Here is an 18623-nt window from a genome sequence, read left to right on the forward strand (position 1 = left end):
GTGCTTCAGCAACTGTCCAGCCAGCAGTGACCCTGTGGTCTGGATCTGCAGACAGATGAGCTGCACTCTACAGTTATCTATACCTACAAGGTGTTTCTGGTGCATCGATGTTTCTAATAAAGTGGCTGTGTTTTTTTTCTGTTTCTGCATGGTGGAGCCTCGATTCACTTTACTGTGGGATTCACTGTTGCCGAAGTGGCTCTCTTCAGCAGCCCTTTAAAAAAAGTAGCCAGGGGTGTAGCCCCCCCTCCTGCTGGCAGTCCTGTCATGAAGCAGTTCAGTCTATCTAAAGATTCCTCTGTGTAGTTGACACCATTAATCCTGTTAGGAATTGGGGCTTTGGGTGGATGTAATTCCAGAATTAGATTTTGATTGTTTCATGTAGGTTATTGGTCATATTGCATAAATAACCTACATGCTGCATTTTAAGCACACCTACGAGTTCCCCCAGTCTAAACCACACACTGTACATTACCCTGTGTACACGAAAGCACAAACTCCAAGAGGCATATAGGATTCTGGCTGCAGACCTTGCTATTAGAAGTTTAATAGCAAACCATTCACTGTGTTTTACTCACAGTGCATGCACAGCAGACACAAGTGTTTTGATGGAGGCCATGCAAAAGACGACATTTCACAGCATCATACAACTATGTTTAATAAGATCTGCTTATTAGTACAGAAAAGGGGAAAATAATGAAGGTTGGAACTACAAACTTGAAGCAAGTTGTAAGCAATAGCAGCATTGCCCTCCATGGTTTTTTTTTTTGTTTTGTTTAATCACAGTTTAACTACAACATTAGACAAGCACAGGTCCAAGTCAACAATCCCAAAACCTTGTCATGATAGAACCTGTCATTAGTTATAAATTAAAATAAATTAAAAAAAAAAAAGAAAAATCAATCTGTGTATATATTATATGTGTATATATTAGCTTTTTGGAGATCACAACATGATTGGGTGGGCTATAGGTGTGCCCACAGAGAATGGCCATGAAGCACAGGTGAGTAAATACTACTCAAATCTAGTGTTACACAAAATATATAGACAACTACAGAGATTATGTGAAACGGCCATCACCACACGGCTTTTCTTCATCACGCTCTCGTCTCCCGCCAACTGTTTAGTGACCCTATCGATTATAACAGTAAGGTCATTTTATTACAAGGGGTACACAAATGGATGCAGTGTGATGATTAAGTAAAAAATAAATACTCGATGGTATGCAGAAAAAAGACCCAATACTAAATCAAGAGGAGGACATCGGCAGGTTAGGGAGCAAGATCAAGATTAGTAAAAGACCAAAACTAACGGGCCCAAAAAGGCAAGCCTGAAGGAACACTCCCACTGACGTTGACATTGGCACCAAAGGGTTTGCCACACCACCACTGCTGGAGCTCTGACGAAACGGGGCACTAACGGAACGGGCATGCCAGTCATCGGGGGCTTCATTACAGATACAAAATGCTGTGATGGATGAAGTGCTGCAGGACCAATACCTAAACATCTGCAACCATGATGTCCATTCATGCAAGGTATTAGAACATTTTGCTGGCCTTGGTCCACCCCATGCTGCTACGGGTGCTGTAAGCATCTACGCGGAGCATTGGTAGGATAACGGGAGGAGCAACGCTTCCCCAAAGGCCTTGGGACATCCCCTTTGGCAGCAGAAGTGAGCCTTTACAGTACAAAAGTGGGCCTTAAGTGAAAGCAGTTAAAGTTCTAGCAATTGTACTATCCAGCCCCCGTTGCATTACAACATTCACCTCGGGTAAGTTTACTCCTTTCTGTCCTTTCATTTTATTGCCCATTCATTGAATACATTGCCAAATCACTTTACATTACCAGGCATCATTTTGATTCTTTTACTAATTGTCGTCCCCATGCTTTAGATCAGTCACACTAATGTAAGCGACATCAGCAAGTTAACACAAAGCTCTGCATTTCAAAAAGTCTAGACACTTTAGTAACATTACAAAGGTTTTCAGCGTCATAAAATGAACAAAAAGAAAAAAAAAGGTTTTTAAGAATTAGCATCATAAAATTAATTTATTCCAAGTAAAAATACAAAATAATATTAATGACATTGACCAGATATGAAAGTCTCCCCCAGAAATAGCTAATATTAATGGTTGAGAAATAAGTTTGTAAAGAAATATGAAATAAAAAAGAAAAATATGTAAATGTTTTAATTCCTCTTTTTTTTTGCAAAAATCTCTAAAAATAATGAAAAATTTCTCAGTACAAAGGCTACATTACCACTGGAAGGTACTAGCATGTAGAGTAGGTAAATACACAGTAGAAAATGATTTTAGTGAATCACAATGCTTGCAATGAAAATAAATCTGCAATAAAGATTTATGCCTCTTTTTCTTTTCTTTTTTTTTCTTTTTTACAAACAGTACAAACAGTATTGCACATTACAACAAAGAATCGAGGTTATAGCCTTAAAAAAATGGGACTAATTCAAGTCTTAGGTGAAGAGAAGGCCACCATACCCATGATGCACCTTGGGGGGCTTTCAATCAAGTTACAGTTGAAACATTTAGCATCTCTTTTTTTAAAAAATAACATTCTCTCTTTTTCTCTCTTTCAATCCATTTTCCAATAACCCTCAAAGATCACTTTAGCTTAAACTGTTTGGTTAACAATTAGAGGAACAAATGGGTAACACAAACATAAAAAATTCCTTAAAAAATAAACAAAAGATTCATTTCACTGGTCAGCATAGTAAACGACTGATTATAAACATACAAAAAAGGGAATATCTTTAGTTGACTTTCTAAGCACCTAATAGACTTTTGATTCCACAATTATTTTTTTCTCTTTTTCTATCTTTTGTTGTTTCACGTTTTCGTATTTTTGGTGGGGGATGGGACTTGTTAAGAACTCATTTTTAATACTGTCACTGTCGTCATGAGGGCAGGGAATCTGCGGTTTTAAGATAGACTACACTTCAGCTAACTATGACTATATTATATAAAGCTCTAGATCCTTCAGTTGCTTTTATTTTTCAAAAAATAAAATTAAAAATAAAAGTAAATAAACATGACAAAAATAAAATTACCATCTGTTAAATCATTTTCTTGCAAATTTAAATTAATATATATTTTGTATTTGAATAAACTTACTTAGAAAATATCAATTTCTCTCCTATATTTCAAAATTGAGGTATTGCAAAAGATCATGTCAGTCAGAAAGCACACATTTTCTGGTTTTTTTTTCCTCTCTCAACAACAAAAAAAAAATAGCTGACTGATAGCTAACCATCCAGATATAAAGAGTAGTGCATAACAAATGTCTATTACAGAAAAAGGAACAAATATAGAAAACACTTCTGGACAGGGAAGGAAATATCACAAAACCACCCAGAATCCACAGCCATACAGATACTCATTATTACTCGGTTTCGTTTTCTGGGTTTTTCTCCATCGATAAAAAAAAGTTTTTGTTTACACCATTTTCTATGAACAAATGTTCCATCCTAAAGCTGACAGTTTATGACTAAAAACCCAAGACATGGGGCTGCAAGGTTCACCAGCATGAGAAAAACCACTACACAAGCCAGAACAGGGATGGTACAAACATGACCTGCTCGCGGTGTGTTGGAGGAGGAGTCACCAAGACCATCCCTACACCTGCCATGTGTTCAACAGCCCAGTGTTGCTAAGCCTCCAAACTCACTCTCAACAAACTGCGATTTTCCTCCAATCACAGCAGCCTATACTTGGTTTCATTACATTTTTCCATAAGCCCCGCCCTCTCAATCCACCCTCACATGTCCATACAATAAACTTTTTTTATTTAAAAAAATATCCACCATCGTTATTAGCAGGTTGTTTCTATTCTTCAAGCTTTGCAGGAAAATCGGTATATAAATGCAGCGTGCACACAAGATTCTGGCAAGGTGAATCCAATGCCCTAGAACCACAAGGTTTGAACTTTCACTGTGGGCTTTTGAAGGAGCTCTACCACACATCACCATTGCAGGATTTCTGTTCCTTCCTTTTAAAAAAAGAAAACATTCTCTTCTTCTAATCACCTTGCTAGTCAGGCTAGTTTAACAGGATAAGTTACATGGCCTGACACAAAGTTCTTGTAAAGGTGATGATGCAGTGTTTGTGGTTTGATTGTAGACTATGAGAGCTCTTTGGTGATTTTTTAAAAATTTTCTTCTTTTTGTTTGCGGGGAGGGGGGGTGATGAGTCAATGTTAGACAAAGAGAATTCCTGTTATTCAGAGTCAAGCAAACCTTTTTTTTTCCTCTGCATCATGAGTGAGAACTAGCAAAAGTGTGTGGTGTGTGTGTGTGTGTATATATATATATATATATACACACACATACACACACACACACACACAAATATATATGTACATATACACACACATACATGTGGAAGGGACAGACAGGGAAGAGACTGTGTTGGTGTGTACTGTGTGTGTTGGTGTGTACTGTATACACTAGTCATGAAGTTTCACAGGACTTATGTTAGACATCAATAACAGTTGAAGCGAATCACAGTTCTAGGCATACTCAAACCTAACTATATACTGTATAAAAAATTGCACAATTATATCAACAACCACTGAAAAAAATGTTCTTCACCTATTAGGGACAGGTTGTGTGAAGGCTATCCTACATCTAAGCCTTTTAACTCAGAACTGCAGTTCAGGCATCTCGTCACGCTCTCAAACCTCTACGCGATCAGCAAGATGATCTCAGCCGCAGGAGGTGGGCTTCCACCCTCCGCCTCTCTCCCGTCCGGAGTCATGCTCGGAGTTCATCTACGGTGTGCAAAGTGGGCCGTGTTGAATAGTAGACTTGATACTACAGTTCTATTGCATGCAGCGACCTGACTGGGATGAACATGCAGGGCTGGAGGGGGACATCATGGCCACTGAACGTGGTGATGGGGAGGCCCCCCCCTCTCCGGTTAACCTGTCAGCATCAGGACCAGGTGCCCACTCTTTCTTATCCACCCCCTAGCCTGAATAGAGTACTATGGTATAGGTTCATATACCACGGATTTAGCAGCAAAAGCTATTGCAGCATTACATGTACATAACACTAAAATAATACAACAACAAAAAAAAATAAAAGCCTAAAAATTATTAGAAAAGAAAAAATCTGATTGCGCACATGAGGTATTAATAGTACTATTGTCAACATGGAAAGCAAAAAATGGTAAATGATCTAATTTGGGTGAAAATTTTTTTTGTTTGTTTTAACTACAGAATGTCAATTAGAGAACTTTGCTACATCTTATGCCACCTATATCTGGTTTACGTAATGAATTAATATGCTTCACCTTTGGTAATACTTTTTTTGTCTCCCTCATTTTCTATTAGGGGCACTCTTCTATCTTCTCTACTTTTTTGAAAATAAGTGCATGCTCCTTTCACAAAAATCCAAAATTAATTATCTATGTTTATAGACAGATATAAAAAAAATATATATATATATATTCTTTTTTTTAAAATAAATATATATATAGGTGATTTTGTAGGTGTGCATATGTGTGTGTGTGTGTGTGTAGTCTCACTCTTGTCTAATGGTATCCTATAGGGATCACTGACCAAATCAAACGAAAACCAAAATAAGCTTGAAAAACAACAGTATTCTCACAACCTAGCTAACATTAAGTGTGGTCTGTGTACGTGTGCCAAAGTGCAATGTCTGAGCAAAAAGACTCAAAATTCTTATTTGTTTGAATGTTCATTAGCAGAGAATATAGTGGGCAAAGATGTTAACAGCTGTGATTATTTTTTTTGTTTCTAAAAAAAAACAAAAGAAGATAAAAGACCCATGTTATCTTCCGTCATAGTCGCTCCGTGTCGTCATGACTGGTGGTGGTTAGTTGGTTGACTGGGAAGGAGAGGGGGCTCGGCCATGGGCGGGACAGGAACGGGGCAGGGGGTGGGGGGGCTGTGACCCTGCCCCCATCAGCTCCAGCGGAAGGATACGTGGCGAGGGCGGTCCCCTCCCTCTTTAACCAGTGGTTTGTGGAATTCGCGCCCGGCGCGGGAGTGGATGCTGGCCCAGCAGTACTCGCAGTAGTACTGCAGGCAGGTGACGTTGGCACAGAAGAAGGGCGCGAACTTGCCCCCGCAGCGAGCCCCCTGGCACTCGTCACACATCTGATCGTCCAGCACGTAGGGCTTCACCTCCACCTGGGCACAGAGACGGCGGTTACCGCATACAGCGCAGAAGGGGTGGGCAGCAGACGGCAGAAGTACGACTTTCGCGTAAGCACTCGACACGCCCCTCGTGTATCGACACGCCCCTCGCGTAAGCACTCGACACGCCCCTCGCGTATCGACACGCCCCTCGCGTAAGCACTCGACACGCCCCTCGTGTATCGACACGCCCCTCGCGTATCGACACGCCCCTCGCGTAAGCACTCGACACGCCCCTCGCGTAACCATTTTGTATGCTACATACAGAAAGGGTGACCTGCCTGAAAATGCACAGATTCACATTGCAGAGAGGCACTGAAAATCACATACACTGCTGTATTATCATCACAACACCAAACTTGTTAACGACTGGAACTGTTTGGTATGGGACTGTTGCTTAACATTGTTGGCAATGAAGCGAAGCATCGACTTTGCCCTTTAATGAGTAACAAGTACATTTTTGTGACAAAGCACAAGACAAGATTACAAAAGTCGTTCCTGAAATAGGATCTGCCAGGATGTAAATTAAGTACAGTATCTGAAACGTCGTTTTCCTGGATCAGTGAGAAGCTACAGTCTCTGCAGCTGCCCTCATTCTCAACTTCTCAATGCAAGTATAAATGTGAGCACAAACTCGATATGTTCAGGTTTCGTGTGGAAAAACATCTTTATCTACCCATCTTCTATCCTGTAGCCTATTAAGAGGCTTGAACATTCTCCTCTATATTCACCAAAATCCCTCCATAATTCTAAATGTGGGCGCCTATACAAGCAAACTAATTAAATGAATTGAAGCTGAGAATTCCTCTCCATCCCTCAGATGATGGTCTAAGTGCACAGATGACAGTCTGGCCTGACCGTCCAATCACAAGGCCACGTGAAATGTCAGGGTCCCCTTCCTCGCTAAATGGCGCACAGCTGCACCAAAAGTAATTGCACTCAGCCTTCCCTTAAATAACACACCTCAAAGATCAAATCCGGCCCCCACAGAGTCATCACAACCGAGCCAAAAGAAATGAGAAACATGGAAGCCAAACCCCCCCGCGGTCAGGTGCAGCGTGGAATGTGACGCGGGTCTGACGCTCTCTGCAGGAGCCTGCAGTCAGAACCGGTCTGGGTTGCCAGGTTGGCAACTTGTTTTGGTCCAAGCTGAGAATTAAGTGGGAATTCTGCACGAACACCATTCTGCTAAGTGAACACAGACTGCCACGGCTGGAGACGCAGCTGACTGTAGATACATCCATGCAGAAGGGGCCACACTCGCGCACGCAAGCGTGCACACAGCCTCAACCGCGTCCGACCACCTTGGCAGAGTGTCGGGCTTCGCATGGTCACAGCTATCCCTGCAGGACAACATGCCGAAAATAGCTACCCCTTCCAGTGGATATGGATGTAAGAAGAAGAAAAAAAAAGGCCTATAATTAGCTAGACGGTGTCTGAGACTTCAAATGGCTGGCAGTGCTCTAGACCAGTGGTCATGATGATTACACGGCCTGGTTCAGGGTTTCCGTTTGTATTGTCGGAATGGGATAATATGGCAGGCAGAAGAACTGGCCGGAAAAAGCAGAGCTCGGAGCCCAATGGCCTGGGCTCTCCCATCTCTGTAAACCACGGGGTACTGCAGCTCAGGAGTGGTACAGACACCAGCACACCGGCATACAGACCGTCTATCCCCATTCCTGGGCATGCACACACGTGCACACGCACACACACATATGTGCATGTGCATACAGTCAGAATGCACCTTTACTATAATGGGTTGAGTTTTGAAAAAAGTCATTAATGTTGTGTAAAAAAAAAAAAAAACATTTCAATCTTGCGACATCAACAGTAAGAGTAAAGAACAGCAAAACACACAACACGTGAATAATGTTGCTATACTCACCCGTTTGTCAATGTCGTTGTGTTGCAGCTGAACGAATCGAGCGCTAATGGCGGCGATGTAGCTCTGCTGATTGGAGAAAGCTACTCGGCCCGCCCCCTTGGGGTATTTTAACTCAGGATCAGTGTCGATGCCAGCATAGCACACACCCCCATACAGCCTGTCCATAATCATGGCCAACTCCACTACACACACACACACACACACACACACACACACACACACACACACACACACACACACACACACACACACACACACACACACACACACACACACACACACACACACACACACACACACACAAAGTCATTTGACTAAACACTGGAAAGTTTAGTAGTGTAGTAATTAAACACTAAAAAGTGTGGTTGGCAACTGCTCAGAGCAAGATCCCAGGTGGTGGGAAACTAACACCCTGCTTACTAGCAGAGCTCGGCTGCCAGGCTCCAGGACTTTTACGGAAGTCTGGGGACGATCTTTTCTCGTCTCGATTGTCTCTTACCTGCACGCAGAGGCCGCGGGACCCCTCCCACGAAGATGGTCTTGCGGGGGTCCAGAGGCTGAGAACCATCCATCACAAAGTCACTGTCACTCAGATTCCATGGACGGATTTGGACCTGGGGGACAAGATGGTTGAACACAGTTACGCACAGCACAAATAACAAGTAAACATTTTATAAATGTAACGTAATACAATTTAACAAGAACAATCGTGGGGTCTCTGCCTTCTGTAGCATGTGGAGTTTATTTACAAGTGTGGAGTGTATAGCAACACCGTTACGGTTATTAAACTCACTGGCTTATCTTTGATTGTGGGGCTGGAGACACATAAGTACAGCTTTCCGTCTTCCTCAATGCAAGCGTCGATGAGAGCCTGCACGGAGCTCTCCTCCTGAAACAGCAGGAAGGCATAGCCTGCACAGGCCGGGGGTCAGGGGTCAGGGAGCAAGATTGGGGATGAATGAGTCAAGATGGGTCAAGAGCCATTTATCCACAACAGGTTTAATGAACCCACGACTAAATCCTCCCTCTATCTCCTGTCTTCAATCAACATATGAGGATAATATGAAGAACACAAATAATAATAAGAAGGTTCTATAAATCCTGACAGTCCAGCTTCTGTGTTGGTTACACAAACATCCATCTGAAGAGGTCTCCACTCATGCAAGTATCAGCAACACCCCTAGAAAGACTGGCTGCCTGATGTGAACTCAAGACAATGGCCTACTGATCCACAGGACATGCTGCTCACGCTATCCTGGCCCTGCTGATCTCAGAGAGCCGTCTGTGCTCAGTACGAATGCAGTGCGACAGACACGCCCAGGACGCTTGGAGGACAGAGGAACGGCACGGGCCAGGCTGGGCCAGTCCCATTCAGAGTGCAGTCTGATAGGAAGAGCAAGTTTATGGCCAGGTCCAAAAGAGAGGGGGGGGGGGGGGGGGGGGTTGCGAGAGAATGTGTGCGCGTGTGTGCGCGTGTTTCTCCTCTAAAAGACTGAGGATGAAAGCCAAGACAGCAGAGTGGTACACAGGAATAAAAGAACACCGTGTTCTGTGAGTGTGTGTGTGTGTGAGAAGCAGGCAAGGAGGTGGGAGAGTTGGTGTTTGAAGCGGTGCGGAGAGCTAACAGCAAGAAGAAAGGTGACTTGGCATCTTAGGAAGGACATGGTGTTCTGTCAAAACCCCACACCCTCAACACCCTACTGCTGCGCTCACACACACACACACACACACACACACTACCTTGTGAGAGCAGGGGGTTCACATGTACTTCTGTGAGCAGCCCAAACAACCCAGTGAGGCACCGCCCAACTGCAGCAACACTAAAACCATAGAATATGTGCTAGGACAACAGCTGGGTTACTGTTTACAGCAGGGTTGGTCCATCCTCCTCAGAGCTGAGACTGCACACACTCCCACACATGCAAACACACATGTATGTGCGCACACACGCACACACGCACACAGGGGCGGATTTGGCCATTTTGGAACTCTAGACGAAAGAACAGGACCGGTCTACAGTCATTTAAGAGACATAATTACATAAACACATGGAACAGACCACTACGACCATCAGGGGTGTATTAACATTCCTGAAAACAATTGCTACAGTAGCAGATGACAGACATGTTTAACATAAATAATGTATTTATATATACACTTAAGAATATAACGTACACAATAATCCCATTTGTGTTCATCTCCTGACTCATAGGAGCCTTAGGCAACTGACAACCTTAGTTCAAACACTGCCCTGACCCTCCTGCTCTCTCTCTCTCACACACACACACACACGCCAAAACAAAAGCATCTTCTACAGCAAATAGTAGTGAACACTGTTGCTTTTTTTAAAGTTCATTTTCTCCTTGATTAATATGTTTGAAAACTAAAATCTAAAATACAAACCCAGTAGAAATACATTTCTGTTCAATTATAATTAATAATGCAGAGTTGTTTTTTTTTTTATTCTCATTTTTGAAACTGCATATGATAACATGGAGCGCGTCTGCAGCAGAGCTCGGCTGAGGTCGTCCCAGCGAGAAACAAGATGTCTGAGCCAAGCATCAGCCCACTGAACAAAGGGGACAGACAGCATACGTGTCTTCAGCTGCCTCACGCTCACGTCACTGGATTTATGAGTGACTGCAGTGGACACTGGACCCCATCTACAGAGACTAAATCATGTGCTAGGTGGGGAGGGAGAGAAGCTTAAATCTACAGTGCCAACAGGCCAAATACAGAATAGAAAAACAGATTATATATAAAATTCAGGAACTGCCTGGTCATGGTGATTTGTAAACACAATGAACTGAACGACACGACCACTGAACACAGCCTGGCCACAGACAACAGCTTCCTGAAGGCAACGGAGCTGCAGTGAAGCCGTTTACACAGCTGCAGTCTTGTGAAATACAAAACATTCTGAAGATTTGCATGATAAAGACCACAAGTAATTTTTTTAATTACGTGTCAGTAACCTAACATGCAGCCTGCTGAGGTATTTATATATTGGAGATTAACATGTTTACTGATTTTTGTATTAAACTCCCATATTCATATTTTTTATGTATCCTGCTTTCAGATAAACCCAGAGTGTTTTATTACTCATTATCAGCCCGTTTTTTTCTTTTTTTATTGGCCAAAACCATCATGCATATTTATGAGTGACCCATCCAAACCCACACTGCCATATGCATACAAAAACATTTGCAAAAAGCAAATTGGGCAGGTTCATCTGCTGATAAAATACCATCAAATATTCTGCCATCACCATTTCATTGTATCCAAATTAATATTGCTATTTTTTAATTAAACTCTACACATAAATATATTTTAATTATTTTGGCAAAGCTGGGGTATTTTCACTATTTATTCTGATCATTCGAATTGATATTTTAATGCGATTACAGTTGATTATCAAGTTAGTTGATAATCAATGTGATAATCGAGAATGTTAAACACAAACACATAACGATTAAAACAAGCAGCAATTAACAGAGAAAAAAGCTCGTAGAAAAGCCCATAGTGATATCACTAAAGACATCATGACGAGTCCGATAACCGTTAGACAAACTCAAAGTAGCAAAGTAGTACAAAGCAAAGTAGGACTGAAATATGAAGATTGCAAGGTAAAATAAAATTAGCGAGGTACAAACACACGGGTAGATTATGAGGGACAGAGAAAGAGATACAGGCTCAACAGAAAAGGGCAAAAAACCCAGAAAGAAACTAAAAGTAAAGTAAACACAAAGCTAAGTGTAAATGGAGCTGTGATGGATTTGAAGAGTCAAATGTGTAATAAAAGAATGTAAAGTGTGTAGTAAATCCTGTAGGAGCAGCAGGATGAATGTTAGGAGATATAGGCTAGGACTAACCCAAGCGGCCCTCCAACACCCCTCACGGCTGCTAAAGGCCGCGTCTGCTTCATTTTATAGCGCTGTTACACACCACACCAATCTAATATAGTAGCGTTTCATATCAGGGAAAACTACTCAGAAAGCTACTCCTCAAAATGTTTCTTATATTGTTTTTCGGCTTGAAAAATTTAGTTGTATAAAATGCACTTTTTTCACTAGCCTGCTGTAGATTGTGCCGATTATTCTTTCTGTACATCCAAAGCCCAATCTATGAAAAAATAACTAACACAAACTTTGGGTTAAGTTTTCCTTTTCCAGTTGCATTATGTAAGGACTGAAAATGTGAATCGCAATCTAGAATCGTCCATAAATCTTAAGAAAATGGAGCTTAATTTTTTTTTCAGTCAGCTTTCAGTAAAGCTTAATGAAGGGAAATAAACTGGATGAAAGAAATCTCAAAGAATGAGAGAGAGAAGAAAGGAGAGGGACGCTTGGGTCGAGTCAGGCAGACATCCAGCCCGCAGCCTGTAATGGTGCTAAACTAGAGTCATGAGGTGATGGCCGCTACCAGACCTGCTGACGGTGACTAACGTAATCCCGGCTACGTACGTAGTGACCCGTTTCTTGATGAACAGACCGGTTCTGTCGGAAGGTCACATGCAGTCGTGCAACGCACAACGCTGCTCTTCCATATAGCTACACGTCTTCCTCAAATGGCTACAGAAACTGCGTAGGCAGGATATTCTGCCTTTGCACATTCATCACAAAACATGCCTTTCTAGCTACAGGAAAATGTACAAAGCTATTTAAATGCGATTGTTAAGAAATCATTTACTATAGGTAGGAGAATTTTAAAATAGTACAGAAGATTAAATCTTCAGAATAACCTTACTAAGAAAATGCATCTGGTCAAATGTAATTAGACTTACTACAAAGTGTGTGCTATGTTAAGAGAACTCAAAGTGCCTACATTAATAATGACCATACAGAACAGGATCACCTCAGTCAACTGGACTGAAATCATAATGACCTGCTTAAAAACACGAACCATCTGAACAGCAGAAGAGTCAGAATCAGCGCAGGTTAACATAAGTGCACATAATGTTGTATGAGTATTAGTCAGTAGGCACACACGGCAGCCCAGTGTGACTAAGGGCCCTGCTGCCACAGGCACTGTGAGGATGTCGCAGTAATGCAGTCACACACAGCCGAGCTGGACGTCTGGAGACCAAAACAAGGAAGAAAGGCGAGGGACACGTCTGGTTCCCTGCTGCAAATGCTGTCACAATGGCCCACAAAAGTGAAACAGAAAGTTCCAGAGGACGCCCGCCACCTTCGCCGGTGCCTTCACACACAGCACATTTCAGCAGGCAGCAAGTTAGAAGCCAAGCTGAAACAAATGGGACTCCAGAACCTGTGAACCTGAGCAAGACGGCGCAAACCCAAACTAACGTGTGGTCTCTGGGGCCTGCCTTCAAACCCATCCTCCACACACGGTGTCTTTTCCATCTCCTTACTGACACACACACACACACACACACACACACACACACACACACACACACACACACACACACACACACACACACACACACACACACACACAGAATATATACCCATACATGAGCAGACACTACCGCATAGGAAACCAGTGTGACGAGTCACGCACTGCCACAACGGCACACAGCCGCACTCTGACTCAGTGGAGCGTGGCCACGTGGGCTGTACGACGGAGCCGATCCTACACACCGCACGGAGGACACCCGCGTCCTCCCTCCGCCCTGCCTGCAGGCTCTGAACACACACACGGCTGCACGTCTGCTGACGATTCATGGAGACACATGCGCACGCTTGCTCACACACACACTCCCCACGCACAAGAGCGCAGGGTGTGTGTGGGGGGCACACGTGTCCACCACTCCTCCTCCATTAATCAGTCATCAGCAGATGTGCGGACATGTCCAATGGTCATCAATCTCCGCCCATATTAAAAAGGCCTGGAGGCTTGGCACCCACCCACCTAGAGAGCTATTCTAGTTATCATTATCTACTAGGGCACATGAGGCTTTATGCAGAATCCCTATAGGGAGAAGTGAGAAGCGTTTAGGACGGGGTTCAGTGCACCTCCATCACACACTAGTCCCAGAGCGCTCACACCCACCCACGTCCCACCCAACCACACCCCCACAAGGACACTGCCGTCTCCACACTACCCCAGAGCGCTGTGCAGCTATTTTAGCAGAGCTGCTGAATTCCAAAGTGAGGTCGTGAGTGTGTGTTTGTGTGTGTGAGAAAGAGAGAGAGAGAGGAGGAGTGTGTGTGTGTGTAACTGGCAGGGTATTCAGGCCTTCACCAGATGCAACATATTATCCTCAGCCTGAAAAATGTGCCTCTCATCCAGATCTCCGTTTGAACGGTTTCCTCCATTTGACTGATGGGTCAGTAGGGGGCAGTATGCCTGCTGATGACAAAGGCTCCGGCCTGGCACACACACACACACACACACACACACTCCGTCCAAGCTGCACCTGCAGGCTATCCGCGCATGTACCCGTGTATGTGCACACGTCAAAGGGGAGGGGCAGCACACGCATGTATGTGTGTGTGTGTGTGTGTGTGTGTGTGTGTGTGTGTGTGTGTGTGTGTGTGTGTGTGTATCTGAGCTTCACACTCGCTCAGATGTGCCTGGACATGTCACTGCCACGGGACAGGCTGCATTTGGCAAAGCAGAAAGTCAGTGGGAAACGAGGCACTCAAATTACTCAAATTGCGTTTGTCGTGGTTTCCAAGAAAGATCGACGAGCTGGACGTAGCGAGTCACACCGGCACCCACACGAGCCGCCTCCTCTCCAGGGGCGTGGCCAGCATGCTGATTGGTTCAGCCGGGTGGACAAAGACACAGGAAGACGGCGCTGGGCTGCTGGGTCGGGGGGCTCACCTTTGGGAGGGAAATAGGACTTGCTCTCTGCTTTGTGGGGCCAGTCTACCACCAGGTGTCCATAGCGACGGAAACTGTTAGTGATCTCATCTACGGAGGAAGGAGGAATGGTTATTTAGGACAAACCCAACATAGTCCAGACATGATCAAAATACATCATCGGTCACAGCCAGGGATGCAGTCGACTGTCGGGGCCTTGGGCAGTCAGTGCAGGGGCCGCACGCCAACCGTCATCCTGACCAAGGGTCAAGCCTCTCGCCTAATGCTGACCTCATTGTGTCATGAGACACTTCTGGAAGGAGCCCGAGTGTCCATCTGTGTGTCTCATTTCACAATCTGTGTACTAGATTGCCAGATCACTGGGGCACTTTTTGAATGACGTGCACCACACACGCACGCACACGCACCACTCTAGTAGCAGCTCATGTGATCTCTTGCGCGCGCGCACAGACACACACACACACACTACTGTGCTCATCGCAGAAACAGAACCACGACAGAGTTGGAGGTGCTGACTATTCTAGCACCAGACTGAGCGTGGGGGCTAAACAAGAGTGCTCAAGCAACCTAAAGCAAAGCTCCGGCCAGCCATTACTCTCAATAATGTCCCAGAATTTTTGAGGGCAAAATGTAATATAAAAATAAATTTGGCTTGTTTTTCTGTCTGCTGTCTACCTTCATCGATGTCTGGAGGCAGGCCACCAACAAAGACCTTCCTGGAATAACGCTCCATCCTCTCGCCGTTCTGGCAGCGAGTGGGGGAGTTGAGTCCTGGGGTCAGGCTCTGGTCACCATGAGCGTCATCCAGAAAACCATCCTCGAAGGGAAACAGTGATGAGCGACCTGGGAAGGCAGAGAGAGGAGGAGAGAAAGAGAGACAGGTAGAGCAAATGTGTATGAGAGAGAGAGAGAGAGAGAGAGAAAGGAGACAGGCAGAGAGAGGAGGAGAGAAAGAGAGACAGGTAGAGCAAATGTGTATGAGAGAGAGAGAGAGAGGCAGAGAGAGCAAATGCATGTGAGGGAGAAAGAGCGAATGTGTGTGAGGGAGGTAGAGAGAGAAGGAGATGGGCAGAGAGCAAACGTGTGAAGGAAAGTGAGAGCATGAGAGCAGAGTTAACAAGGGCAACCAAGAGAATGAGAGAGAGAGAGAGAGAGAGAGAGAGAGAATGAAAGTGAGCATGAGAGAGAAAGTGTGAGAGAGAGAGAGAATCAAAGTGAGCATGAGAGAGAGAGAAAGTGTGAGAGAGAATCAAAGTGAGCATGAGAGAGAGAGAGAGAGAGAGAGAGAGAGAGAGAGACCATGCCAAGTGAGGACAAAGAAGGTTAAGAGCACATGAAGATCTAAAAGACTGATAAAGGCCAACAGAACAGGAGGACGCTGGGGGTGCAAACAAATTCATTTACAGAAGGCTTTGAATTAACAAACAAAATAGTGAAATTAGTGAAATTAAAACTACCAAAATGTATTTTTAAAAGAAGCAACTGCAGATGCGCACGCACGCACACACACGTGCACACACACACCCCACATCCTCGCACAATTACAGCTGATCAGATGCCATTATGCAGAATTATTTTAGACTGTACTGCTTTGCTTTGCAGTGAGGACTGCAGACGTTTTTTTTCAGAAATCATTTAAAGATTACTGGGGCTCTCAGCTGAAGCCCAGAACTGGGTTATTTCAGAAGGCACAGTCTCATGGGTCTTAGTGCAGGAGGATTACAAGAACAGTGTCTCAAGTTTTGCACATCAAAAATCATGTTGCACATGAAATAGCACAGCAGGCTTGAAAACTGGGTTTGGAGTTCAGTCTAAGTCTAAAACTAAGTCTGGAGTTGAGCATTAATGCATAAAGCTAAAGAAAAAGAAGGTAATGTTCTCATGAATACAGATGTTGTAACATAAAAGACGTAACGAAAGCGTAGGTACTGTCTACTGAACGCAGCTCAGGGCCTGAATATCCAGGTCCTTAACATCCTGCTTCCTGTCCAACACTGCCTAAACGTTTACAAATATTCATAAGCAAAATGAAAGAATAACCAGGTTGGTGTGTGATTATTAGATTAATAATCCTCACTCAAACAAAGCCGCCGGTATCGTAGAAACACACGTTTGCTTCAGCGCGTCCATAAAGCAAACCTGGCCCACCACGATCACCTTTCAGGGTTTAGGGTTCCCAACAGCACTGCAACGGCTGGAGCAACACAGACCCAACAAGAGAGGAATGATCACGGGTCACACGTCGAGCTCCCCTCTCCTGATGGACCTCTGGGCTGGGATGCGTTTGGGAACCCGAACCTGGGACGGCCACGTTCTCCCCATGCCCTCACGTAGGCACGAGGAGGAGGCGGCCATGTTGAGATAAGGCTGAGAGTAAACGTCCAGTAAGGAGGACGTGGGACTCTTCTACTCTTCTACTGCAGGAATCAGTAGACAGTCTCAGGGCCAAAGATTGTTCTTATGATGCACTCCAAGCACTTCAGCGGGAAGGCCGTCGTCAAGTCAATGTGCGTTCATGGTCAACAGAGCAGGAGGGGCACTCCACACTCACACCTTAAGGGACATATGGATTTATGACCCAATTTGATCTGGGAATGTGTGTGTTTTAAATGTACCAGTTTCTTGCACACAAACACAATTGAAACGGCATTGTTAAGCATGAAGAACACAATGACTAAGACAAAAGAGAGAATTTGCTTTCAAATTTCTTCTCTCAGAAAAGAAAGGGAAAAAAGTAATTCCAGGCTTGTATTAGGAAACGGTTAAAACATTCTTCCCACCCCCATGATTACGTGATTTCTGAAAATATACATTCTAATTCAGAGAAGTGAGAGGAAGAGGAAGAATGCCATGAATGAACAGGACTCCATCCAACCACGGCACAGATGAGGCAGACATTCACCTACAGTCACCCTCTCACACTCACACACAGCAATTTAGCTTGATCAAGTCTCTTCATTTTGGCAAGCACAAAATAACAAAAATCGTAGAGAAGGCAACGTGTTACCTCTTCTGCGCCCATAGCTCCTGGCTGTTCGGGGGCACACGAAGAAAGAGAAAGAGAGAGAGAGAGAGAGAGAGAGAGAGAGAGAGAGAGAGAGAGAGAGAGAGAGAGATATCACAGGAAAAGATGGAAGGAGGAAGAAAGAGAAAGAAAGAAAACAGAAAAAGACAGGGAAGAGGGTTGTTTGTGGGCAGTCACAAGAGAAGTCACCAAGGCAACAATGTGGCAGGCACAGGTCATGTGACACGGTAGAGGTCAGGGGTCAGAGCTTGCCAGCTCAGTGAAAATTTGGACCAAGTTACAGTGCCCCCTGTAGCCCTGTCCTCTGCAGACATACCACATATTACACAACACAGAGTGTGAAGACTGACGACGCCATGTTGCACACAGCGTTTCTGTACACTACTGCCTCCAACTTCAGACAGGATCGACCAGGGTGTTAATACATCACCAGCTATCCTGCTGTTTTCAGTGGGTTGGTTTTGGCATTGTGCAATGGCATCTGACTTTTTGATTAAATGTTTCAAGAATAGTGAAAAGTTGTTTTTCAACATATTTTGTACTTTATAGTAACGATCTCACAAAACATCGATTTTCCTGCCATTTTAGTATCAACAATCCACATCTTTGCCCAAATTTAATTCAATAAGACAGAAAGCCTATTGCAAGAGTGATGACGCTATGAACTTTGTCAGCTCCTTCAAAACATCAAAACAGAAACATGTCCGCCCTAAAACCCACACTCACTTCAGGGACATATGTGAT

General features: G+C 44.1%; 1 protein-coding gene across 7 annotated transcripts in view; it reads right to left on the minus strand.

Moving 5' to 3' along the window:
• Positions 1-703: 703 nt before the first annotated feature.
• cpeb3 (cytoplasmic polyadenylation element binding protein 3) overlaps positions 704-18623 on the minus strand; it is a 35268-nt gene continuing 17348 nt past the window's right edge. For 5 of the 7 annotated variants that reach the window (XM_076975282.1, XM_076975286.1, XM_076975284.1 and 2 more), the window contains 7 exons: positions 17862-17885; positions 15530-15697; positions 14855-14944; positions 8856-8974; positions 8562-8676; positions 8063-8244; positions 704-6171 (listed from right to left, as the gene is read on the minus strand). In XM_076975282.1, the coding sequence (XP_076831397.1) occupies positions 5944-6171; positions 8063-8244; positions 8562-8676; positions 8856-8974; positions 14855-14944; positions 15530-15697; positions 17862-17885 (926 nt within the window). In that variant the 3' untranslated portion in view covers positions 704-5943. The remainder of the gene's footprint in view (positions 6172-8062; positions 8245-8561; positions 8677-8855; positions 8975-14854; positions 14945-15529; positions 15698-17861; positions 17886-18623) is intronic. The other 2 variants (XM_076975287.1, XM_076975283.1) reach the window with 1 other exon arrangement.

Source organism: Brachyhypopomus gauderio, chromosome 15 (genome assembly GCF_052324685.1).
Source record: "Brachyhypopomus gauderio isolate BG-103 chromosome 15, BGAUD_0.2, whole genome shotgun sequence".
In the NCBI taxonomy this organism is placed as follows: domain Eukaryota; kingdom Metazoa; phylum Chordata; class Actinopteri; order Gymnotiformes; family Hypopomidae; genus Brachyhypopomus; species Brachyhypopomus gauderio.